At 42.1% G+C, this 26,782-nt stretch overlaps 1 protein-coding gene, 1 long non-coding RNA gene and 3 other non-coding genes across 5 annotated transcripts; 2 read left to right on the top strand and 3 right to left on the bottom strand.

The window, feature by feature from the left end:
* Nucleotides 1-5,285: 5,285 nt before the first annotated feature.
* On the bottom strand, nt 5,286-14,146 carry LOC123724593 (eukaryotic translation initiation factor 3 subunit J-A-like). Its single transcript, XM_045688764.1, has 4 exons — nt 14,130-14,146; nt 12,237-12,487; nt 12,071-12,144; nt 5,286-5,666 (listed from the first exon to the last, which is right to left on the bottom strand). The coding sequence occupies exons 1-4, from the start codon at nt 14,144-14,146 to the stop codon at nt 5,532-5,534; spliced, it is 477 nt and encodes a 158-aa protein (XP_045544720.1). The 3' UTR covers nt 5,286-5,531.
* A 6-nt stretch (nt 14,147-14,152) lies between these two features.
* LOC123724682 (U2 spliceosomal RNA) lies at nt 14,153-14,343 on the top strand. The gene has a single exon (XR_006757223.1). It is a non-coding gene; the product is annotated as a U2 spliceosomal RNA (small nuclear RNA).
* Nucleotides 14,344-14,868: 525 nt separating this feature from the next.
* On the bottom strand, nt 14,869-15,059 carry LOC123724671 (U2 spliceosomal RNA). Its single transcript, XR_006757212.1, has one exon. It is a non-coding gene; the product is annotated as a U2 spliceosomal RNA (small nuclear RNA).
* A 1,515-nt stretch (nt 15,060-16,574) lies between these two features.
* LOC123724525 (uncharacterized) lies at nt 16,575-17,385 on the top strand. The gene is made up of 3 exons (XR_006757110.1): nt 16,575-16,973; nt 17,066-17,139; nt 17,368-17,385. It is a non-coding gene; the product is annotated as an uncharacterized lncRNA (long non-coding RNA).
* Nucleotides 17,386-19,903: 2,518 nt separating this feature from the next.
* On the bottom strand, nt 19,904-20,086 carry LOC123724771 (U2 spliceosomal RNA). The gene has a single exon (XR_006757251.1). It is a non-coding gene; the product is annotated as a U2 spliceosomal RNA (small nuclear RNA).
* Between the last annotated feature and the right edge of the window lie 6,696 nt (nt 20,087-26,782).

The following is a 26,782-nucleotide window of genomic DNA, read 5'->3' as shown; positions in this document are numbered from 1 at the left end:
TGTGATTGTAACAGAGATATCCAAGATGTCTGTGGATTGACCGATAGCTTGGCTACTCAATGAAGAGAGACGTTGTTTTACTGTACTAAGATTACCACCAGTGCTTGTGAATCATTTTTCTTTCTTGAGGAACTATTTCTTCACTATTTTTTTTTTACAAATATAAACCAGGCATCAGAAGGATGTTCAGAGAACAACCAGCACATTGGTTGGACCAGGCTGTATTCTCACTTTCTGCTGGTTCTGTTATGGCGGGTTCATAAAGACTGTTATTCAGGAACTGCCAGGTGTAGCAGACTGTCTCAGAGGGACACTGCTTCATCTGGAGGGGATTTGAGGATTGTTCTGTCTTCACCAGTTCACCACCTTACCCTCAGCCTTATTGGTCAATCAATTACAATGAAGCAAGTGCTCAGATGGATTGGATATTCAGATGTATACCATTAGACTTACAACAAAAAAGATCAAACTTTTAGAAAGTGATTTGCATGGACAAACTAGTTTGTGCATAATAGCAATTGAGAGATATAATTACAGTGTCATTCACTTTACACATGTACCTGCCATTTAGCTTGAGGTTAATCCACTATATGGAATATATGTAAAGACACATTATAATCTACAAAATACCATTTGTTTATTCACAAAAAATTAAAGATTCATATCACAGTGTACACAGGCGATGTGTATAACACAAAAAAAAATGTAGTTATTGTCAAGTTATTCAGATGGTGTATTTGAAAGCAGCTGCCATTCAGTATCTGGAGGTATGGAGAAGGGTTTTGAGAGGCAAAGCATCAGTTCACCGCATTAGGACAGCCAGGCACCAACAAAATACCCCTCTGTATTACTCTGTTGAGGAAAGAGAGAGAAGATTCAACTGGTGCCCAGAAACATTTTAGTCTGTCAATGTCTGAAACTATCGACAAAAAAATATATATTTGTATTATTATTCAATCATTTTAAAGTTGCCTGTTATGACATGACAAATATGATAGAAACAGTGAGAGGTGGTTGCGTCGAACACCTGTAGCTAACTCGCCTGTAGGTTGTGGTGGCAGACGGGGTGGTGATGGTGGTGCTCAGCCAGGTGGTTATGGACACACCTCCCGAAGCGGTGTAGACAGGTCAGGGCTGAGGACGGGGCTCTCCGGAACAGACAGCTGGAGCAGGAGGTGTGCTGGCAGGAACCACGGCACCCCTGCTTCTCCAGGGACACTGTCCTGCAGCAGGGAGGGAGGGAGGGAGAGCGGAAGTGATCATTCATAGAGATTTTAAAGTACAGGAAAATGGTAGAACATACAAGAACAATATTTTTTGAGGGGGAACTGAGAGGTAGAGTTGGTGTCAGGGGGATAATTTCATTTAAATTCAGGAAGGAAATTGTCATTCCAATTCTGACTGATTGATTTAAAAATGTAATTGACCCCAACTCTAGAGAACTTTGGGGAGTTTCTCTCATTCTTCTCTACAGATCCTCTCCAGCTCTGTCAGTTTGGATGGGAAGCGTTGCTGCACAGATATTTTCAGGTCTCTCCAGAGATGTTTGATCGGGTTCAAGTCCGGGCTCTGGCTGGGCCACTCAAGGACATTCAGAGACTTGTCCCGAAGCTACTCCTGCATTGTCTTGGCTGTGTGCTTAGGGTCATTGTCCTGTTGGAAGGTGAACCTTCACCCCAGTCTGAGGTCCTGATCGCTCTGGAGAGAGTTTTCATGAAGGATCTCTCTGTACTTTGCGCCATTCATCTTACCCTCGATCCTGACTAGTCTCCAAGTCCCTGCTGCTAAAAAACATCCCCACCTCCCTGACCAAGGCCCTTCTCCCCTGATTGCTCAGTTTGGCTGGGCGACCAGCTCTAGGAAGAGTCTTGGTGGTTCCAAATGTTTTCCATTTAAGAATGATGGACACTGTGTTATTGGGGACCTTCCATGCTGCAGAAATGTTTTGGTACCCTTCCCCATTTACCACAGGTGGACTCAAATCAAGTTGTAGGAACATCTGAAGGATGATCAATGGAAACGGGATGCACTTGAGCTCAATTTAAAGTCTCAAAGCAAAGGTTCTGAATACATATGTTTTAAAAATGTTATACATTTGCAAACATTTCTACAAAAACTGTTTTTGCTTTGACATTATAGAGTATTGTGTGTAGATTGATGAGGATTTTTATTTTATACATTTTATAATAAGGCTGTAACGTAATAAAATGTGGAAGAAGTCTGAATACTTTCTGAATGCACTGTATGTATAGGGGTAATGTGACTAGGCATCAGGATATATGATAAACAGAGCAGCAGCAGCAGCTTGTGAGTGAGCATGTGTGTAGAGTCAGTATAAATGTATGTGTGCAGAGTCAGTAGAATTATAGGTGTGTCGAGCAGTGGTCACCAACCTTTTCTGAGTCAAAATGCAAGCTGAGATCTACCACTGATTTTTTATTAATTAGGGATAGGCATTCCGCTAGCAGGTCAACTTCCGATGAAACTGGAGGGCGCGCAATTCAAATAAATAATCATAAAAATTATGGATATTAATAAACATTTAGGTACATACAAGTGTATTTTATCGGTTGAAAGCTTAAATTATTCTTAATCTAACTGCACTGTCCGATTTACAGTAGCTATTACATTGAAAGCATGCCATGCGATTGTTTGAGGACGGCGCCCCAAATCACAATATTTTTCCACCGGCACAGGTTTCAAAAATTCACAAATAGTGATTAAATATTCACTTACAATTTTTTTAAATCTTCCTCTGATTTGTCATCCAAAGGGTCCCAGCTATAACATGTAGTGTCGTTTTGTTAGATAAAATCCTTCTTTATATCCCAAAAAGTCTGTTTAGTTGGCGCCATCGATTTGAGTAATCCACTCTTTCAACATGCAGAGAAAGGAATCTGAAAATCTACCCCTAAACTTTGTTTCAACAAGTCAAAATATGTTTCTATTTACTCCTCAGATACCCTAAAATGTAACCAAACTATAATATTTCTTACGGAAAGTAGTATGTTCAATAGGAAACAGATTTTAGCAGGTGCGTCTTGTCTTCATGGCGCACGCAAACACAAATTTCCAAGACTATGTCCCTGTACTAAAACTTATATTTCTTATTCGTTTTGGAAGTTATAAGCCTGAAACCTTGAACATAGACTGCTGACACCCTGAGGAAGTCATAGGAATTGCATCCTGGGAGCTAGAATTGAGTATGCCCTTATAATTGCCATTGTAAGAGCATGGTCTCTCAAAAATCAATTGGTTTTTCTTTGGATTTTCTCCTACCATATCTATTGTGTTATAGTCTCCTACATTATTTTAACATTTCTACAAACTTCAAAGTGTTTTCCTTCCAATGGTACCAATTATATTCATATCCTGGCTTCAGGGCCTGAGCAACAGGCAGTTTACTTTGGGCATGTCATTCAGGCGGAAATTGAGAAAAAAAGGGGCCTAGCCCTAAGTAGTGACTTAAACAATGTAAACCTATTCAACATTAACCAATTAAAAACAGTTCTGTAGCAATGAGGTTTGTGCAGTAAGCTATTGGCCCAATACATTATCACCGCATACTGGCTTTGCTTGAATTTACCTGACAATGCATTGTTGTTCTGGACATTTTTTAAATTATATTTCAATATTTGAGGTAGGCGACATGATCCCACCGGTAATAGATCCATTGTTGTATTACTTGTGAGGCACAGCTGAGTGAGCATGCATTTAAATAATTAGCTTTTTATTTTACTGGGCTAATGGTGCCTGCATCTGAGGGTCAGTCTCAGCAGAGGGAGAGAGCAGCAGACTGAGGGTCAGTCTCAGCAGAGGGAGAGAGCAGCAGACTGAGGGTCAGTCTCAGCGGAGGGAGAGAGCAGCAGACTGAGGGTCAGTCTCAGCGGAGGGAGAGAGCAGCAGACTGAGGGTCCGTCTCAGCGGAGGGAGAGAGCAGCAGACTGAGGGTCAGTCTCAGCGGAGGGAGAGAGCAGCAGACTGAGGGACCGTCTCAGCAGAGGTAGAGAGCAGCAGACTGAGGGTCAGTCTCAGCGGAGGGAGAGAGCAGCAGACTGAGGGTCAGTCTCAGCGGAGGGAGAGAGCAGCAGACTGAGGGTCAGTCTCAGCAGAGAGAGAGAGCTGCAGACCGAGGGTCAGTCTCAGCAGAGGGAGAGAGCAGCAGACTGAGGGTCCGTCTCTCAACATCCCTCCTCTCTCCCTTTCCTCCACTGACTCTGACCAACAAGGGACACCGTCTTCCAGCTAATGGCAACTCGAGTCGCACCTCATTATTTCTGCCTCATGCACAAATTAATGTTGTTACTCCTATGAACAGAGAAAGTGAAATATTCCTTGATATTAAAAAAGACCCAAGCCACTAATAATAACAACAACGCCTATAGATACACTTTCCTCCTCATTCATTACTGCCGCAGGGCTTGTTGTAGCGCTGAGTGGAAATAGGAAGAACGTGCATTTTATGGTTTATACAAGTTTTGAAAACAAAGTGTTGACAGTCCTGAGTAAGAACTTAAACATGAACTCACCGATAAAAACAGCTGCTCTTTCTCTAGTCATGGTTTTAAACGTTTTGAAATGTCACAGTATCAATTTTGCCGTATCCTTTTTTTATTGCCTGCTACGTTACTGCAGACTCGGTAAACTGAGCATTCTGATTGGCCAGCGGTAGACATAGTGCACTTGATTTCCTCTCCAGGCCCACCTGGAAGGCAGAGTTCGTACCTTCAGACACATGAAATGGCAACAGTTTGCCTACCCGGCGCGCAGGGCAGCTGAATTGGCTGTACCTACCACCAACAGCCCGAGACTAATGAAACAAATAGGAACACGAAGCTTTATCATTGGGTTTTTTACAGAAATGTTTGACGATCGACTAGAAATGCCTTGGTGACCTAGAATGATTGTTGCTTCAACTCAGTGGAAGTGATTGTACTGGGTTTCTCAGCGTAGCAGTGCTGTTCTAGGATCAGTTTAGCCTTGTCTGATCATAATGAATAAGAGTGGGCGGCACCTGATCCTAGATCAGCATATCTACCCAGACGCTTTGTGAACACAGGCCCAGGATGAAATGTTCAGCGCTGTGTTTTCTAACTGGCACGGAGTAGTACCCTACGGGCTCTTTATTGAAACGCTACATAACAGATTATTTTCAGCTCCATCATTTCTCCATTAAAATACACTGACAGTTAAGATTATGGTTACATCATGTTCATTTCAGCAGTATATGGGCCTATGTTCACACATTGACTTCCTAGCCTTAAAATTACTTTAAAGTAACATTTTGTATTATTTTCCTGGAAAATTCAAATATTGCAGGGGGAAGGATGTTCAGGGCAATATTACCCTCCTTACAACTAGAAGTAATCAATCTTTAGTCATGCTCTGAGGGGGTTGGGTGGAGCAGAGTGGAGAGGGAATGGGGGACAGACAGTGGAAGCCTACTAAATGCCACCCTATCCCCTATATAAAAAGGGTTCTACATAGGGAACAGGGTGCCGTTTGAGACGCAGCACTCGGTTGGTGTCACGTCACATGAAGTCCTCGAAGTCTTGTACGTAACCTCCATCGAACTCGCCGTAGTCCGCTAGGTCATCCTTCATCTTGGACTTCATCCCTCCGGCAGAAACCAGGCCTTTCTTCTTCTTCTTTCCTTTATTCAGCTGCTGTTGGAAGAGGGGATGATTAGTATTGTCCTTTATTCAGCTGCTGTTGGAAGAGGGGATGATTAGTATTGTCTTTTATTCAGCTGCTGTTGGAAGAGGGGATGATTAGTATTGTCCTTTATTCAGCTGCTGTTGGAAGAGGGGATGATTAGTATTGTCCTTTATTCAGCTGCTGTTGGAAGAGGGGATGATTAGTATTGTCCTTTATTCAGCTGCTGTTGGAAGAGGGGATGATTAGTATTGTCCTTTATTCAGCTGCTGTTGGAAGAGGGGATGATTAGTATTGTCCTTTATTCAGCTGCTGTTGGAAGAGGGGATGATTAGTATTGTCCTTTATTCAGCTGCTGTTGGAAATGAAGAGGGGATGATTAGTATTGTCCTTTATTCAGCTGCTGTTGGAAGAGGGGATGATTAGTATTGTCCTTTATTCAGCTGCTGTTGGAAGAGGGGATGATTAGTATTGTCCTTTATTCAGCTGCTGTTGGAAGAGGGGATGATTAGTATTGTCCTTTATTCAGCTGCTGTTGGAAGAGGGGATGATTAGTATTGTCCTTTATTCAGCTGCTGTTGGAAGAGGGGATGATTAGTATTGTCCTTTATTCAGCTGCTGTTGGAAGAGGGGATGATTAGTATTGTCCTTTATTCAGCTGCTGTTGGAAGAGGGGATGATTAGTATTGTCCTTTATTCAGCTGATGTTGGAAGAGGGGATGATTAGTATTGTCCTTTATTCAGCTGCTGTTGGAAATGAAGGGGGGATGATTAGTATTGTCCTTTATTCAGCTGCTGTTGGAAGAGGGGATGATTAGTATTGTCCTTTATTCAGCTGCTGTTGGAAGAGGGGATGATTAGTATTGTCCTTTATTCAGCTGCTGTTGGAAGAGGGGATGATTAGTATTGTCCTTTATTCAGCTGCTGTTGGAAGAGGGGATGATTAGTATTGTCCTTTATTCAGCTGCTGTTGGAAGAGGGGATGATTAGTGTTGTCCTTTATTCAGCTGCTGTTGGAAGAGGGGATGATTAGTATTGTCCTTTATTCAGCTGCTGTTGGAAGAGGGGATGATTAGTATTGTCCTTTATTCAGCTGCTGTTGGAAGAGGGGATGATTAGTATTGTCCTTTATTCAGCTGCTGTTGGAAGAGGGGATGATTAGTATTGTCCTTTATTCAGCTGCTGTTGGAAGAGGGGATGATTAGTATTGGCCTTTATTCAGCTGCTGTTGGAAGAGGGGATGATTAGTATTGTCCTTTATTCAGCTGCTGTTGGAAGAGGGGATGATTAGTATTGTCCTTTATTCGCAGCTGTTGGAAGAGGGGATGATTAGTATTGTCCTTTATTCAGCTGCTGTTGGAAATGAAGAGGGGATGATTAGTATTGTCCTTTATTCAGCTGCTGTTGGAAGAGGGGATGATTAGTATTGTCCTTTATTCAGCTGCTGTTGGAAGAGGGGATGATTAGTATTGTCCTTTATTCAGCTGCTGTTGGAAGAGGGGATGATTAGTATTGTCCTTTATTCAGCTGCTGTTGGAAGAGGGGATGATTAGTATTGTCCTTTATTCAGCTGCTGTTGGAAGAGGGGATGATTAGTATTGTCCTTTATTCAGCTGCTGTTGGAAGAGGGGATGATTAGTATTGTCCTTTATTCAGCTGCTGTTGGAAGAGGGGATGATTAGTATTGTCCTTTATTCAGCTGCTGTTGGAAGAGGGGATGATTAGTATTGTCCTTTATTCAGCTGCTGTTGGAAATGAAGAGGGGATGATTAGTATTGTCCTTTATTCAGCTGCTGTTGGAAGAGGGATGATTAGTATTGTCCTTTATTCAGCTGCTGTTGGAAGAGGGGATGATTAGTATTGTCCTTTATTCAGCTGCTGTTGGAAATGAAGAGGGGATGATTAGTATTGTCCTTTATTCAGCTGCTGTTGGAAGAGGGATGATTAGTATTGTCCTTTATTCAGCTGCTGTTGGAAGAGGGGATGATTAGTATTGTCCTTTATTCAGCTGCTGTTGGAAATGAAGAGGGGATGATTAGTATTGTCCTTTATTCAGCTGCTGTTGGAAATGAAGAGGGGATGATTAGTATTGTCCTTTATTCAGCTGCTGTTGGAAATGAAGAGGGGATGATTAGTATTGTCCTTTATTCAGCTGCTGTTGGAAATGAAGAGGGGATGATTAGTATTGTCCTTTATTCAGCTGCTGTTGGAAGAGGGATGATTAGTATTGTCCTTTATTCAGCTGCTGTTGGAAGAGGGGATGATTAGTATTGTCCTTTATTCAGCTGCTTTTGGAAATGAAGAGGGATGATTAGTATTGTCCTTTATTCAGCTGCTGTTGGAAATGAAGAGGGGATGATTAGTATTGTCCTTTATTCAGCTGCTGTTGGAAATGAAGAGGGGATGATTAGTATTGTCCTTTATTCAGCTGCTGTTGGAAGAGGGGATGATTAGTATTGTCCTTTATTCAGCTGCTGTTGGAAGAGGGGATGATTAGTATTGTCCTTTATTCAGCTGCTGTTGGAAGAGGGGATGATTAGTATTGTCCTTTATTCAGCTGCTGTTGGAAGAGGGGATGATTAGTATTGTCCTTTATTCAGCTGCTGTTGGAAATGAAGAGGGGATGATTAGTATTGTCCTTTATTCAGCTGCTGTTGGAAGAGGGATGATTAGTATTGTCCTTTATTCAGCTGCTGTTGGAAGAGGGGATGATTAGTATTGTCCTTTATTCAGCTGCTGTTGGAAATGAAGAGGGGATGATTAGTATTGTCCTTTATTCAGCTGCTGTTGGAAGAGGGATGATTAGTATTGTCCTTTATTCAGCTGCTGTTGGAAGAGGGGATGATTAGTATTGTCCTTTATTCAGCTGCTGTTGGAAATGAAGAGGGGATGATTAGTATTGTCCTTTATTCAGCTGCTGTTGGAAATGAAGAGGGGATGATTAGTATTGTCCTTTATTCAGCTGCTGTTGGAAATGAAGAGGGGATGATTAGTATTGTCCTTTATTCAGCTGCTGTTGGAAATGAAGAGGGGATGATTAGTATTGTCCTTTATTCAGCTGCTGTTGGAAGAGGGATGATTAGTATTGTCCTTTATTCAGCTGCTGTTGGAAGAGGGGATGATTAGTATTGTCCTTTATTCAGCTGCTTTTGGAAATGAAGAGGGATGATTAGTATTGTCCTTTATTCAGCTGCTGTTGGAAATGAAGAGGGGATGATTAGTATTGTCCTTTATTCAGCTGCTGTTGGAAATGAAGAGGGGATGATTAGTATTGTCCTTTATTCAGCTGCTGTTGGAAGAGGGGATGATTAGTATTGTCCTTTATTCAGCTGCTGTTGGAAGAGGGGATGATTAGTATTGTCCTTTATTCAGCTGCTGTTGGAAGAGGGGATGATTAGTATTGTCCTTTATTCAGCTGCTGTTGGAAGAGGGGATGATTAGTATTGTCCTTTATTCAGCTGGTGTTGGAAATGAAGAGGGGATGATTAGTATTGTCCTTTATTCAGCTGCTGTTGGAAGAGGGGATGATTAGTATTGTCCTTTATTCAGCTGCTGTTGGAAGAGGGGATGATTAGTATTGTCCTTTATTCAGCTGCTGTTGGAAATGAAGAGGGGATGATTAGTATTGTCCTTTATTCAGCTGCTGTTGGAAATGAAGAGGGGATGATTAGTATTGTCCTTTATTCAGCTGCTGTTGGAAGAGGGGATGATTAGTATTGTCCTTTATTCAGCTGCTGTTGGAAATGAAGAGGGGATGATTAGTATTGTCCTTTATTCAGCTGCTGTTGGAAGAGGGGATGATTAGTATTGTCCTTTATTCAGCTGCTGTTGGAAGAGGGGATGATTAGTATTGTCCTTTATTCAGCTGCTGTTGGAAATGAAGAGGGATGATTAGTATTGTCCTTTATTCAGCTGCTGTTGGAAGAGGGGATGATTAGTATTGTCCTTTATTCAGCTGCTGTTGGAAATGAAGAGGGGATGATTAGTATTGTCCTTTATTCAGCTGCTGTTGGAAATGAAGAGGGGATGATTAGTATTGTCCTTTATTCAGCTGCTGTTGGAAATGAAGAGGGGATGATTAGTATTGTCCTTTATTCAGCTGCTGTTGGAAGAGGGGATGATTAGTATTGTCCTTTATTGAGCTGCTGTTGGAAATGAAGAGGGGATGATTAGTATTGTCCTTTATTCAGCTGCTGTTGGAAATGAAGAGGGGATGATTAGTATTGTCCTTTATTCAGCTGCTGTTGGAAGAGGGGATGATTAGTATTGTCCTTTATTCAGCTGCTGTTGGAAATGAAGAGGGGATGATTAGTATTGTCCTGTATTCAGCTGCTGTTGGAAATGAAGAGGGGATGATTAGTATTGTCCTTTATTCAGCTGCTGTTGGAAATGAAGAGGGGATGATTAGTATTGTCCTTTATTCAGCTGCTGTTGGAAATGAAGAGGGGATGATTAGTATTGTCCTTTATTCAGCTGCTGTTGGAAATGAAGAGGGGATGATTAGTATTGTCCTTTATTCAGCTGCTGTTGGAAATGAAGAGGGGATGATTAGTATTGTCTTTTATTCAGCTGCTGTTGGAAATGAAGAGGGGATGATTAGTATTGTCCTTTATTCAGCTGCTGTTGGAAATGAAGAGGGGATGATTAGTATTGTCCTTTATTCAGCTGCTGTTGGAAGAGGGGATGATTAGTATTGTCCTTTATTCAGCTGCTGTTGGAAATGAAGAGGGGATGATTAGTATTGTCCTTTATTCAGCTGCTGTTGGAAGAGGGGATGATTAGTATTGTCCTTTATTCAGCTGCTGTTGGAAGAGGGGATGATTAGTATTGTCCTTTATTCAGCTGCTGTTGGAAATGAAGAGGGGATGATTAGTATTGTCCTTTATTCAGCTGCTGTTGGAAGAGGGGATGATTAGTATTGTCCTTTATTCAGCTGCTGTTGGAAGAGGGGATGATTAGTATTGTCCTTTATTCAGCTGCTGTTGGAAATGAAGAGGGGATGATTAGTATTGTCCTTTATTCAGCTGCTGTTGGAAATGAAGAGGGGATGATTAGTATTGTCCTTTATTCAGCTGCTGTTGGAAGAGGGGATGATTAGTATTGTCCTTTATTCAGCTGCTGTTGGAAATGAAGAGGGGATGATTAGTATTGTCCTTTATTCAGCTGCTGTTGGAAGAGGGGATGATTAGTATTGTCCTTTATTCAGCTGCTGTTGGAAGAGGGGATGATTAGTATTGTCCTTTATTCAGCTGCTGTTGGAAATGAAGAGGGATGATTAGTATTGTCCTTTATTCAGCTGCTGTTGGAAGAGGGGATGATTAGTATTGTCCTTTATTCAGCTGCTGTTGGAAATGAAGAGGGGATGATTAGTATTGTCCTTTATTCAGCTGCTGTTGGAAATGAAGAGGGGATGATTAGTATTGTCCTTTATTCAGCTGCTGTTGGAAATGAAGAGGGGATGATTAGTATTGTCCTTTATTCAGCTGCTGTTGGAAGAGGGGATGATTAGTATTGTCCTTTATTCAGCTGCTGTTGGAAATGAAGAGGGGATGATTAGTATTGTCCTTTATTCAGCTGCTGTTGGAAATGAACAGGGGATGATTAGTATTGTCCTTTATTCAGCTGCTGTTGGAAGAGGGGATGATTAGTATTGTCCTTTATTCAGCTGCTGTTGGAAATGAAGAGGGGATGATTAGTATTGTCCTGTATTCAGCTGCTGTTGGAAATGAAGAGGGGATGATTAGTATTGTCCTTTATTCAGCTGCTGTTGGAAATGAAGAGGGGATGATTAGTATTGTCCTTTATTCAGCTGCTGTTGGAAATGAAGAGGGGATGATTAGTATTGTCCTTTATTCAGCTGCTGTTGGAAGAGGGGATGATTAGTATTGTCCTTTATTCAGCTGCTGTTGGAAATGAAGAGGGGATGATTAGTATTGTCCTTTATTCAGCTGCTGTTGGAAGAGGGGATGATTAGTATTGTCCTTTATTCAGCTGCTGTTGGAAATGAAGAGGGGATGATTAGTATTGTCCTTTATTCAGCTGCTGTTGGAAATGAAGAGGGGATGATTAGTATTGTCCTTTATTCAGCTGCTGTTGGAAATGAAGAGGGGATGATTAGTATTGTCCTTTATTCAGCTGCTGTTGGAAGAGGGGATGATTAGTATTGTCCTTTATTCAGCTGCTGTTGGAAATGAAGAGGGGATGATTAGTATTGTCTTATGACAGTAACTCATTTGATCATCATTTCCATTAGGGCACGCAACTCCAGGTAGTACCTCACTGTTCCAGTCTGTTTTCTTCCGTTTGATGCCAAATGAACATGACCCGGACAAGACTGAATAGCGGTGGAAGTAGACCATCTATACTGGTGATAAACGTCTCTACTTGTCTGTCATTTGAAAAAGAAAACACTAACCTTTTCCTGTTTCTGTTTCTCACTTAGTAAGACTGTGAGGGAGTTGCTGACTCTTTTCAAGTCTTCCACCTCCACTGGAACATAAGAGGTGCACAGTTAAAACATTATTTCATATAATACAGGGACACTGACTTCTCTAAATGTGTATTATTAAATGAATACTTACATGAGAGACAGAGGTCTCGAAACAAGGACTCCAGGAAGCCGGAATAGTGTTTTGAACTCTGGAAAGGTGATATCTTGTCTTTTAACAACTTTTCAAACTCTGTGAAGTCATCTTTAGAAGACGGGCTTATAGCATCAATTCCTTTTACGTTGTTGACGACACCTGATTTGAGAAGGAAAAATGATTTGAGCAGCAGGATATGAAGCTTTTCAACAGGAAACTGTTGTTGACAATGTCTAAAACTCTTGATACTTTTAGCAAAATGTCTGGTTTATCCTAGATTCTCTGTAAAGCTTTCTATTAATCTGTAATATGTGTAGACTGTCAGCCTTGAATATTTATCATTCAACATACACTACATGACCAAAAGTATGTGGACACCTGCTCGTTGAACATCTCATTACAAAATCATGGGCATTAATATGGAGTTGGTCCCCCCCTTTTGCTGCTATAACAGCCTCCACCCTTCTGGGAAGGCTTTCCACTAGATGTTGGAACATTACTGCAGGGGGACTTGCTTCCATTCAGACACAAGAGCGTTAGTGAGGTCGGGCGCTGATGTTGGGTGATTAGTAGTGTGTCTAATGCAGTGGGCATCATTGACCCTGGTCATGGACCCCCTTCTTCTACGCTGCTGCTACTCTCTGTTTATGATTTATGCACAGTCACTTTAACTCTACCTACATGTATACATATTACCTCGACTAACCGGTGCCCCCGGCACATTGACTCTGTACCGGTACCCCCCATATATAGCCTCGCTATGCTGCTGTTTAATTAGGCTGGGTTGTAGCAACCTCATGATGGGTATAGTGAAAAGTTGAGTATCATGTAGTAGCCTAAACCTCACTTTCAGGATGAATCAAACCAGTATCGTTTTTATTCATCAATATACAGTATTTTGTGCGTAATGGTATTTTATGTGCATGATATGAAGTTTGTTGTAGTGACTGAGTAAGCTTCATTGTAAAAGTATGCCTCAAAAGTGTCATGTTTGCAAAAGTTTATAATGCGAAGCACACATTTAGGCAGCCGGGACCACAGGCCGGGACCTCTCCTTAGGCTGGGACCTCTCCTTAGGCCGGGACCTCTCCTTAGGCCGGGACCACAGGCCGGGACCCCAGGCCGGGACCCCAGGCCGGGACCACTCCGTAGGCCGGGACCACAGGCCGGGACCCCAGGCCGGGACCACTCTGTAGGCCGGGACCTCTCCGTAGGCCGCACCGTCGGTCTAGCTCTCACTGCAGTCCAGTGCCATGGACATCTTTGAAGTTTGGCCTCTATAAGGTTTCCCTCCTAAATTACTAAAGGCCTCCTCACAATGGCCTTATCAAACAAGGCTCTATAGACAGATTTAAAAATATATAGGCTATTTTTATTTCATACATTATTTGCGTTGATGATGTATGTAATGAAGTCGAGTGGTTCAACATTCAAATGCGTTTTAATTGAACACACAGGACAGTTTGGACAAGGAGACGGTCGGTGGAAGTCTGGCGCCACCAAGTGGACAATTATTTTAGTTCCCTTGTGGCAGCAGTGTTGCTTCCAGAGATATTTTATAAAATATCAAATGTTACGTCAATATTATTATCTGCAAATTGTTTCTCCCACCCGTATTTGATAGATTATTATTCCAATTTATCTGTATATCTGGTTTTAACTCAAAAAGGATTTGTCTCGTTTCCGATTGGAGGAGGCTGGATGACCACGTGATTTCGGATCCTACCAATGTGTTACTTTGTAACAGTGAAAAGTGTATTTTCCCGACGTTGATCAAATCCCAATCTATGCAGCATGTTTTACCAGCATCATCTTTGATATCTGGTGTAAAGTTTACAGAGCTCATTTTGGTGTACCCGTTATCGGATTTGACGTGTCGGAGAACGGCACCTTCCTCCCGAAAGCATTGCGGTATCGCTTCTCGGCCTTTTGGCTAAGATCAAGTGTAGTATCTGTTCTTATCAGTTTAATATCTGATACGTCCCCTATCTGGGGACCATATATTAAATTGATTTTTGGAATAGGGAGATGGAATAGGGGCTTGCTCCGTCCACTCCACGCATCGACCTGGTATTGCAGTACCTCCAGGAACGGTGCACCCCCTGCCGTTGTGAATATAAACCGGATTAAGGTAACAGATGGTTTTTAATCTGGTGACTCTGCACTCCCGGAGTAAGAGAGAATAGATGTTTTGTTGCATTTCATTTGAAAACAGCTCCTTTTCTTTTTGAAGTTTTGTTGCATTTCCTTTGAAAACAGCGTCATCTAGTCCCGTGTGGCTCAGTTGGTAGAGCATGGTGTTTGCAACGCCAGGATCGTGGGTTCGATTCCCACGGAGGACCAGTACAAAAAAAAAATGCATGAAATGTATGCATTCACTACTGTAAATCGCTCTGGATAAGAGCGTCTACTAAATGAATAAACATGTAAATATCTATATTTTTGTACATCATTTTATACACATAAACACGGCATAAAAGCGTCAAAAACAAATTGAATTTGTTTTGATTTATTGGGTGACCGACCACCACTTCCTAGGCATTGACAGACTAGCTCAAACACAATAACCAACATGATTCTAATCCAAGAACGATCCTATCAACTTGATCTGGTTTATATTCACAACGGCAGGGGGTGCACCGTTCCTGGAGGTACTGCAATACCAGGTCGATGCGTGGAGTGGACGGAGCAAGCCCCTATTCCATCTCCCTATTCCAAAAATCAATTTAATATATGGTCCCCAGATAGGGGACGTATCAGATATTAAACTGATAAGAACAGATACTACACTTGATCTTAGCCAAAAGGCCGAGAAGCGATACCGCAATGCTTTCGGGAGGAAGGTGCCGTTCTCCGACACGTCAAATCCGATAACGGGTACACCAAAATGAGCTCTGTAAACTTTACACCAGATATCAAAGATGATGCTGGTAAAACATGCTGCATAGATTGGGATTTGATCAACGTCGGGAAAATACACTTTTCACTGTTACAATGTAACACTTTGGTAGGATCCGAAATCACGTGGTCATCCAGCCTCCTCCAATCGGAAACGAGACAAATCCTTTTGAGTTAAAACCAGATATACAGATAAATTGGAATAATAATCTATCAAATACGGGTGGGAGAAACAATTTGCAGATAATAATATTGACGTAACATTTGATATTTTATAAAATATCTCTGGAAGCAACACTGCTGCCACAAGGGAACTAAAATAATTGTCCACTTGGTGGCGCCAGACTTCCACCGACCGTCTCCTTGTCCAAACTGTCCTGTGTGTTCAATTAAAACGCATTTGAATGTTGAACCGCTCGACTTCATTACATACATCATCAACGCAAATAATGTATGAAATAAAAATAGCCTATATATTTTTAAATCTGTCTATAGAGCCTTGTTTGATAAGGCCATTGTGAGGAGGCCTTTAGTAATTTAGGAGGGAAACCTTATAGAGGCCAAACTTCAAAGATGTCCATGGCACTGGACTGCAGTGAGAGCTAGACCGACGGTGCGGCCTACGGAGAGGTCCCGGCCTACAGAGTGGTCCCGGCCTGGGGTCCCGGCCTGTGGTCCCGGCCTACGGAGTGGTCCCGGCCTGGGGTCCCGGCCTGGGGTCCCGGCCTGTGGTCCCGGCCTAAGGAGAGGTCCCGGCCTAAGGAGAGGTCTCGGCCTAAGGAGAGGTCCCGGCCTGTGGTCCCGGCTGCCTAAATGTGTGCTTCGCATTATAAACTTTTGCAAACATGACACTTTTGAGGCATACTTTTACAATGAAGCTTACTCAGTCACTACAACAAACTTCATATCATGCACATAAAATACCATTACGCACAAAATACTGTATATTGATGAATAAAAACGATACTGGTTTGATTCATCCTGAAAGTGAGGTTTAGGCTACTACATGATACTCAACTTTTCACTATACCCATCATGAGGTTGCTACAACCCAGCCTAATTAAACAGCAGCATAGCGAGGCTATATATGGGGGTACCGGTACAGAGTCAATGTGCCGGGGGCACCGGTTAGTCGAGGTAATATGTATACATGTAGGTAGAGTTAAAGTGACTGTGCATAAATCATAAACAGAGAGTAGCAGCAGCGTAGAAGAAGGGGGGTCCATGACCAGGGTCAATGATGCCCACTGCATTAGACACACTACTAATCACCCAACATCAGCGCACGACCTCACTAACGCTCTTGTGTCTGAATGGAAGCAAGTCCCCCTGCAGTAATGTTCCAACATCTAGTGGAAAGCCTTCCCAGAAGGGTGGAGGCTGTTATAGCAGCAAAAGGGGGGACCAACTCCATATTAATGCCCATGATTTTGTAATGAGATGTTCAACGAGCAGGTGTCCACATACTTTTGGTCATGTAGTGTATGTTGAATGATAAATATTCAAGGCTGACAGTCTACACATATTACAGATTAATAGAAAGCTTTACAGAGAATCTAGGATAAACCAGACATTTTGCTAAAAGTATCAAGAGTTTTAGACATTGTCAACAACAGTTTCCTGTTGAAAAGCTTCATTTCCTGCTGCTCAAATCATTTTTCCTTCTCAAATCAGGTGTCGTCAACAACGTAAAAGGAATTGATGCTATAAGCCCGTCTTCTAAAGATGACTTCACAGAGTTTGAAAAGTTGTTAAAAGACAAGATATCACCTTTCCAGAGTTCAAAACACTATTCCGGCTTCCTGGAGTCCTTGTTTCGAGACCTCTGTCTCTCATGTAAGTATTCATTTAATAATACACATTTAGAGAAGTCAGTGTCCCTGTATTATATGAAATAATGTTTTAACTGTGCACCTCTTATGTTCCAGTGGAGGTGGAAGACTTGAAAAGAGTCAGCAACTCCCTCACAGTCTTACTAAGTGAGAAACAGAAACAGGAAAAGGTTAGTGTTTTCTTTTTCAAATGACAGACAAGTAGAGACGTTTATCACCAGTATAGATGGTCTACTTCCACCGCTATTCAGTCTTGTCCGGGTCATGTTCATTTGGCATCAAACGGAAGAAAACAGACTGGAACAGTGAGGTACTACCTGGAGTTGCGTGCCCTAATGGAAATGATGATCAAATGAATTACTGTCATAAGACAATACTAATCATCCCTCTTCCAACAGCAGCTGAATAAAGGACAATACTAATCATCCCCTCTTCATTTCCAACAGCAGCTGAATAAAGGACAATACTAATCATCCCCTCTTCATTTCCAACAGCAGCTGAATAAAGGACAATACTAATCATCCCCTCTTCCAACAGCAGCTGAATAAAGGACAATACTAATCATCCCCTCTTCATTTCCAACAGCAGCTGAATAAAGGACAATACTAATCATCCCCTCTTCATTTCCAACAGCAGCTGAATAAAGGACAATACTAATCATCCCCTCTTCCAACAGCAGCTGAATAAAGGACAATACTAATCATCCCCTCTTCATTTCCAAACACCAGCTGAATAAAGGACAATACTAATCATCCCCTCTTCATTTCCAACAGCAGCTGAATAAAGGACAATACTAATCATCCCCTCTTCATTTCCAACAGCAGCTGAATAAAGGACAATACTAATCATCCCCTCTTCATTTCCAACAGCAGCTGAATAAAGGACAATACTAATCATCCCCTCTTCATTTCCAACAGCAGCTGAATAAAGGACAATACTAATCATCCCCTCTTCATTTCCAACAGCAGCTGAATAAAGGACAATACTAATCATCCCCTCTTCATTTCCAACAGCAGCTGAATAAAGGACAATACTAATCATCCCCTCTTCATTTCCAACAGCAGCTGAATAAAGGACAATACTAATCATCCCCTCTTCCAACAGCAGCTGAATAAAGGACAATACTAATCATCCCCTCTTCATTTCCAACAGCAGCTGAATAAAGGACAATACTAATCATCCCCTCTTCCAACAGCAGCTGAATAAAGGACAATACTAATCATCCCCTCTTCCAACAGCAGCTGAATAAAGGACAATACTAATCATCCCCTCTTCATTTCCAACAGCAGCTGAATAAAGGACAATACTAATCATCCCCTCTTCATTTCCAACAGCAGCTGAATAAAGGACAATACTAATCATCCCTCTTAATTTCCAACAGCAGCTGAATAAAGGACAATACTAATCATCCCCTCTTCATTTCCAACAGCAGCTGAATAAAGGACAATACTAATCATCCCTCTTCATTTCCAACAGCAGCTGAATAAAGGACAATACTAATCATCCCCTCTTCCAACAGCAGCTGAATAAAGGACAATACTAATCATCCCCTCTTCCAACAGCAGCTGAATAAAGGACAATACTAATCATCCCCTCTTCATTTCCAACAGCAGCTGAATAAAGGACAATACTAATCATCCCCTCTTCATTTCCAACAGCAGCTGAATAAAGGACAATACTAATCATCCCCTCTTCATTTCCAACAGCAGCTGAATACAGGACAATACTAATCATCCCCTCTTCATTTCCAACAACAGCTGAATAAAGGACAATACTAATCATCCCCTCTTCCAACAGCAGCTGAATAAAGGACAATACTAATCATCCCCTCTTCATTTCCAACAGCAGCTGAATAAAGGACAATACTAATCATCCCCTCTTCCAACAGCAGCTGAATAAAGGACAATACTAATCATCCCCTCTTCATTTCCAACAGCAGCTGAAGCAGTGTTCAATTAAAACGCATTTCAATGTTGAACCGCTCGACTTCATTACATACATCATCAACGCAAATAATGTATGAAATAAAAATAGCCTATCTATTTTTAAATCTGTCTATAGAGCCTTGTATGATAAGGCCATTGTGAGGAGGCCTTTATAAAGTTGCCCTCCTAAATTACTAGAGGCCAAACTACAAAGATGTCCATGGCACTGGACTGCAGTGAGAGCTAGACCGACAGGGCGGCCTACGGAGTGGTCCCGGCCTGTGGTCCCGGCCTACGGAGCGGTCCCGGCCTACGGAGCGGTCCCGGCCTGTGGTCCCGGCCTACGGAGAGGTCCCGGCCTGCGGTCCCGGCCTGCGGTCCCAGCCTACGGAGAGGTCCTGGCCTGTGGTCCCCTGTGGTCCCGGCCTGTGGTCCCGGCCTGTGGTCCCGGCCTGTGGTCCCGGCTGCCTAAATGTGTGCTCAGCATAATAAACTTTTGCAAACATGACACTTTTGAGGCACACTTTTACAATGAAGCTTACTCAGTCACTACAACAAACATCATATCATGCACATAAAATACCAATAGGCCTATTGTGTTGGAGAGCATCTATCTACTCACGAAATACTGTATATTGATGAATAAAACGTACACTGGTTTGATTCATCCTGAAAGTTGTCATATTCAAATTCAATCCATGAAATATCGGAATGTGTAAAATAAGTGTCCAATAGCGGTTGAACTACAGTCCTATAAATCTACTTTAATTGTCACTAATCGTGGAACTGTATGACAGCGGTCCAGTCATGGTGAACCGTGCGCCAGGCTCCACGTTTAACCTGCTACAGTTCCATAATGATTACAACAGGCTACATGTACAAAATGATCGCTAAAATACATGTATGTGGGTATTACTGACGGATGGCTCCAGATCGTTGCTGATACAAATTGTAAAATAAAAGCCTGGTCATATAATCAAAACATTATAAAGCGCATGTTTTCAGCGTGGCAGGTTTAGCCGCTTGGGGCTTCAAATTTCATACACGCGAATTACGAATTCTGAATAATGGCACAGCTATGTATAACCTATTTCACTGTGGAAAAATCTATTTCATATATTGTCCCCAGATAGGGACATATCAGATATTGAACTGATAAGAACAGATTTTTATTTTATTTTGGAAAAATGGTTATTGCCACAGAGTTTCTTAAAATAGCTCATGGTTTTACATAATGATTTGTACACTTTAAAACAATATAATACGCATAAAAATACTGCATTGAAACCGTAAACTTTCCCCCAGGTTTATTGGTCCTTTCCCAATCTCCAAGATCATGCTGTTCATCTTCTGTTGCCCTTTATCCTCCGTATACATCCCACTTTTCATGTGTCTAGGATCAATCTCACAGCCCTTTGTCTCCTGTTTCCTGGTTGACTGGGAAGGGGGGGGGGTACTGTCACACCCTGATGTTTCACTTTTCTTTGTGCTTGTCTCCACCCCTCTCCAGGTGTCACCCATCTCCCCCATTATCCCCAGTGTATTTATACCTGTGTTCTCTGTCAGTTGCCAGTTTGTTTTGTTCGTCAAGCCTACCAGCAGTTTTCCCCTTGCTCCTGTCTGTTTCTAGTTCCTGTTTTCTAGCGTTCCCAGTTTTGACCATTCTGCCTGCCCTGACCCTGACACTGCCAGCCGTTCTGCACCTTATGGACTCTGATCTGGATTACTGACCTCTGCCTGCCCCTTTGACCTGTCGTTTTGCCTGCCCCCCTGTTCTAGTAATACACTTTTGTTTCTTCGACACTGTCTGCATCTGGGTCATCTCCTGAAACGTGATAGCAACACTAAACAATACATTAATTGCACATTATCTGTGACAAACGGTGCCCACAAACTGTTAGGGTCTACATAAAGTTGTCCCAACACCTTACCACTGATACACCGGGTTATCAGCGGAGTCTTGTCTGGCAGCGAAACAGTTAATTCAGCCTCATTTACTGCCTTTAAAAAAACATTGCTGATATGGCTGACTTACATAAACAAATGTGGTTTGTAATGACAATTGGGATGTACAAACTATGGCATAAGGGGATGACGAGCGGATAAGAGGCAATTAGTAATTTCTTACGCTTAGGCCGCCCATTGTGACTCACTTGTGGGCGTGCTGGCAGCATATGGCAGCATATAGCAGCATGTTCGATTGTGCGTCAAGAATTCAGCACAGCAAGTTTGTATGAAGGTCTGGTTATTAAATGGGTAAATAGTTTAATCCATTCTCCATTTCATGAATTTATTCACAGGTAAATAGTAATATGTTCTAAAACGCTCAGGAGACAAACACAGTTTGCTGACCTGTTTCCAATCATCCACATGTCTAGGAGAACCTATTCAAGGAAGTAAATACATTTTGAAAATGTAAAAAAAACAGGTATTATTAGCTAACTAGCTACAGTGCAGGCTAACTCAAATGAGCTGCTAATGTAGCTAGCTAGCTATCTAGCTAACTTTTACATACGGTATAGATAGCTAGCTAAGTGAATTAAATATCTCAAGCTAACTAACTTCATATTAGCTGGCTATCTTGATGTATTTATCACTGTAAAAAAACAAACTCCAAATGCATTTGTAGGTAGCTAGCTAACAGCCATGGAGGAGGGTGAAAGGAGAGCAGCCCCAACTGTTAAAGTGAGAGAGGAGGCTATTCTGGATAGGGCAGGTACTTTTGTGTAGTTCCAGTCCCTAGAAGTGAGGACGGAGATAATAATAACATAATATTCAGTGTTGTCTAATTTGACCACAATGAAGTCATTTTCTTGTGAGGTTTTCTGTCCTCAGATACAGAGAGCCTGTCTGCAGAGGAAGAGGTCCCAGTGAAGAGCACTGGTTCTCAGTCCTGGTCCTGGGGACTCAAAGGGCTGCACATATGTGATGCTATCCTTGATGTGATCCTGCTGTTGTCACGTGCTACACATGCACATGTGTGTGCACATGCATCTATCAATCCAATGTTATCAGTGATATTATACTTTAGTAATCTGCAATGACCTGGTGATGTAAAAGTCTAATAATGACATTATCTTCCATATTCCTACAGATACCTTGTAACTGGAGATTCCTTCAAAACGATTGCCTACAGATAACATGTAGGGCACTGCAAGGTTGGGTGACCAGGGTCATCTGGGACTGCCTCCTGGGGGAATTCAGGTGTGTGAAGGCTACCTGTGTCCTGCGTAACTTCATGAGGATGGACACGAGGACCAGGAGGGGATCTGCAGCTCGCCGCCGTGTGCCAGAGGAGAAGTCTGTTGCTCTGCAGGATGTTTCAAGGATGGGGTCCAACAACGCAGCAAGAGAGGCAATCTATGTGCAAGAGATCTTCACCTCCTACTTCTTCTAAGAGGGTGCTGTTCCCTGGCAACACAGTAGACTTCACTATGCACAACCAAAGGCTATTTTAATTAAGAGCCATTCACATTGCAATAAGAGTATTCTTCCATTTACTGAGCTATGTCAACTGCAGTTATTCAATTCCAAGTTTATTTCGATTTGATTTCTATTTCTCAGGTGAGGGTGCTGTTTAGATAAGGGTGTGACGTCTGTACAAAATCAAAACAGGTTATTTTAAGTCACCCATATTGAAAGAAATGTAGAACAGTTATTCACACTATAACCCACACCTACACACTCATGTATCAATCTGATTGGTGGATTGTGTTGTGCAGTAAGCAGGTTCAGGTGTATAACTGTGGCTCCTTCCACCTTCAAAGAATAGGCAAGAGGGCCAACCATGGAGAATAGTATGACACTTCATTATTTCTATAACTACGCTATATTGTTTGTCCTCATGTGTCTGTGCATGTTTTTCAGTCTATAGTACTCTGCAGCCACTTAGTGTGGACACCAGGTGAGGCCACACACAGATTCCTGTTGAACACTGTCTATTTAACTACCTTATTTTCTCAATAACAGTCTCTCTCCTTCACTTTATCCCTCTCTCCCCTCCTCTCCCCTTCTCCCTAAATCCTCTAGGTTATATCAGCTGTGTCGGTGAACGAGAGAGTATGCGTTCGCTACTATTATGTCTCTAGCCAGAAGTTTTGCTTTGGCGTTTCTGATTTATTCTACAATTCAAACATGGAGATTATCCCAAACTGCCGTTCCACCTGCACCGAGAGACGTGGATGGAAATCTTCCCTTTCATAGTGTGAACTTTGTCCATGAACAACTTTACCAACACCTGATATCACCTTTCCTACGGGAACAGCTGAGCCGCTCAGGGGAAGGTACACAGAAAACACCGCAGCGGCGCTGAGACCGGTGTTTACCCTAACATGCTGTGTGTTACCTTCAGCCTGTACACACCCTATCCTGGCCCAAACACCACAAAACAAGCTAAACAACTATGCCCAAACTGTGGTACAACCGTAAGGAATAACTAAAAAGTGGTGGCTTGCGACATTTGTGATTTGTTTGTTCACATAAAGTGTGGAGCTATCAAACCCTTGTCATATGATGAAGCTGTAAAGTATCAAAGTCACATTTCGTTTGTTTGCAATGTATGCTGGGTAAATGGCGGTGCCAAACATTGGGATACTGGACACAAGCAGGGATGATGAGTACAATCTAGATGAGATAGTCGATGTACCAGCAGTGGGCCCAGAAAGTGACTGTTTCAATCGGAAAGAACTTCACTTTATCCATGTTAACGGACGGAGCCTGATGCCGAAATTAGAGGAATTAAAACCACTGGCTTCTAACACCTGGGCGGCAGTAGTTGCTGTGACTGAGACAATGGGCTCAATGGGTCAATTGAGGACAATGAGGAGTTAACGGGTTACAGCGTTCATAGAATTGAGCGAAACAGTGGCAGCATGTGTATTTTTACTAGGAATAATGTGTTATTTTAACCCTCGTTCAGATCTAAGAATGGATGGTCTTAAGGTTGCATGGGTACTCTTTCCTAAATGTCGTCCTATGTTTGTTGGTGTTTTTGCTATCGGCCTCCGAAAGCAGAATCATTTCTATGATTTGCTTTGAATTGATTTGCTGTGATCACAATGTATTTACTGATAGGGAATGTCTTATGCTTGGCGATTTCAATACAAATGGACTGTTATCACCCACGAACAGTACACTAGTAAATGCCCTGTATAACTTTAATCAGTTATTTGGACTAAAAACAACTGATTGTTGAGCCAACCCCGGATGTGTATTGACAGTAAATCAGACCAAGAGAACGTCTGTCAGTCAGGAGTCTTAAATATTGGTTTCAGTGATCATACGGTAACCTACTGTACCCGTAAGACATCCAAAATACTACTAGAGACAGGTAATAACTACATGAAGGTCTATGAAACAACACTCAATGGAACGAAGTACTTGGAAGTTTGGATTGGTCTCATGTACTAAACTGTGATGATGTTAATCAAGCTTGGTATCTCAGGCTCCCGAGTGGCGCAGCGGTCTAAGGCGCTGCATATCAGTGCTAGAGGCATCACTCCAGTTCCTGGTTCAAATCCAGGCTGTATCACATCCAGCTGTGATTGGGAGTCCCATAGGTCGGTGCACAATTGGCCCAGCATCGCTGGGGTAGGCTGTCATTGTAAATAAGAATTTGTTCTTAAACCGAGTTGCCTAGTTAAAAATCTGTTTGTCTGCACTCGACTCTCGGACTCCGATGAAACAAATTCGAATCAAACAGCGGTCAGGGAAATAGATCACTTCCGAGATCTTAGATCTCGTATAGAAAAGGCATCGCTACGTGACAAAATTCAGAAGGACAAATCTACAAAAATGCCTGTAGAAACCAGACAAGATACAAAATGGATAAGAGGCCAAATCCCAACATTACATAGATGCCGTTAATGACAATTTACAAGTTTCCTCGACCTTATTCAGGTTTCCTCGACCTTATTCAGGTTTGTTCTACCTTATTCAGGTTCGTTCTACCTTATTCAGGTTTGTTCTACCTTATTCAGGTTTGTTCTACCTTATTCAGGTTTGTTCTACCTTATTCAGGTTCGTTCTACCTTATTCAGGTTCGTTCTACCTTATTCAGGTTTGTTCTACCTTATTCAGGTTTGTTCTACCTTATTCAGGTTTGCTCGACCTTATTCAGGTTTGCTCTACCTTATTCAGGTTCGTTCTACCTTATTCAGGTTTGTTCTACCTTATTCAGGTTTGCTCTACCTTATTCAGGTTTGCTCTACCTTATTCAGGTTTGCTCTACCTTATTCAGGTTTGTTCTACCTTATTCAGGTTCGCTCTACCTTATTCAGGTTTGTTCTACCTTATTCAGGTTTGTTCTACCTTATTCAGGTTCGCTCTACCTTATTCAGGTTTGCTTAAAGGTGGTGGAAAGTTTAGGGAATGAAATCAAGGTCAGTCATGGTTTATCTGTAGACACACCTCGGGCCACACTTTCATGTATTCCACCTCCACCCCGAGCCAATAGTGGGTGAATAGCATGCTATTCTCATGCTTAAGTTCAAGGTCAGAATACAAATAGAGAGAAAAGTGCATCGAAAGAAATAACATTACAATTTATTTACGCTTAACTAGGGTCGGAATCGGGGCCTTGATGCATATGCAAACAGGGTAAAAAAAAACCTACACTTGCATGTCTTTCTCATGTCAATCTAGTTCTGCAGTTTCTCTAACTAGATAGCAGCGGGTGGCAAGGGCCCAAAACATAGCCAATACTGGACAACTTTTATTTCACAGTCTATGGCCAGGAGTCAAACCGATCGCACTTTGGTGGCAATGTGAAATTGAAAAAAAAAAAAGGTAATCTCTGATTGAGATGACATACGCAGAGTTTACCGTGAACATTGCCTTTAAAAGCACGAACATTGCCTTTAAAAGCTGCATTGTTGACAAAGAGTGCTGGGATTGAATCCCGGCCTATAACAGAGGGACCACCGAAATCAACCAGATAAAAACACATTGTTCTAATGTGAAAACCTTTATTAATCCTATTCATATATTCTTCTATATTGACTTTATTTATTTCATTTTGCAGTTACCCTTCTCTTCCTTATAGTTTCTTAATGTTTGGTATCGGTTTTGATATTTATATTTACATTGGTGGTACATATACAGCGGAGACTGGGACAGGCCTTTCTCCAGTATTAACACTAAAGCTCACCACACCTCCTCCTCTTCCTCCTCCTCCTCCTCTTCCTCCTCCTAACTCATGATGGAGGTATAGGACTAGAATAACCTCATCAGGCCTTATCAATCAATCAACCAATCAGTTCATCAATCAATAGATTATTATATATGACCCTCTACACACTTAGTACGCTGTATGTCCCCATAATGAATGATAAACACACACTTAGAGAGAGAGAGGAAGAGAGGGAGAGAGAGAGAAGGAGATCGAGGGAGATCGAGAGAAGGAGATCGAGGGAGATCGAGAAAGAGAGAGAGATTGAGAGAGATCTAGAGAGAGAGAGTGAGAGGGAGAGAGGGAGAGGGAGAGAGGGAGAGAGAGAGAGCTTGAGAGAGATTGAGAGAGAGAGAGAGAGATCGAGAGAGATCGAGAAAGAGAGACAGAGAGACAGAGAGATCGAGAGAGAGAGATCTAGAGAGAGAGGGAGAGAGGGAGAGAGAGAGAGATCGAGAGATTGAGAGAGAGAGAGAAAGAGAGAGAGAGGGGAAACATAAATAAAGAGATATGTACTATATGTACAGAAGACTCAGTATGAGACGAGGCCGGTGTGTTGGTACACTAAAAAAGTGCATTAAACACACACACACACACACACACACACACACACACACACACACACACACACACACACACACACACGCATATCGAATACACACACTCATTCATACACACACATTCACCCCTCAGCTACAAGATACGAAGGAGACATACAGT

The sequence above is a fragment of the Salmo salar genome, chromosome ssa10, assembly GCF_905237065.1.
Source record: "Salmo salar chromosome ssa10, Ssal_v3.1, whole genome shotgun sequence".
NCBI classification, from domain to species: Eukaryota; Metazoa; Chordata; class Actinopteri; order Salmoniformes; family Salmonidae; genus Salmo; species Salmo salar.
The sequence above is the reverse complement of the archived record's forward strand: the minus strand, read 5'-3'. Positions and strand labels throughout refer to the sequence as shown.

What these genes read in the sequence shown, in the direction of transcription:
- LOC123724593 (XM_045688764.1), bottom strand. An exon ending in TCGAGACCTCTGTCTCTCAT is followed by an intron (nt 12,145 to 12,236) that starts GTAAGTATTCAT and finishes CTTATGTTCCAG; the next exon opens with TGGAGGTGGAAGACTTGAAA. An exon ending in AGAAACAGAAACAGGAAAAG is followed by an intron (nt 5,667 to 12,070) that starts GTTAGTGTTTTC and finishes CTCTTCCAACAG; the next exon opens with CAGCTGAATAAAGGAAAGAA.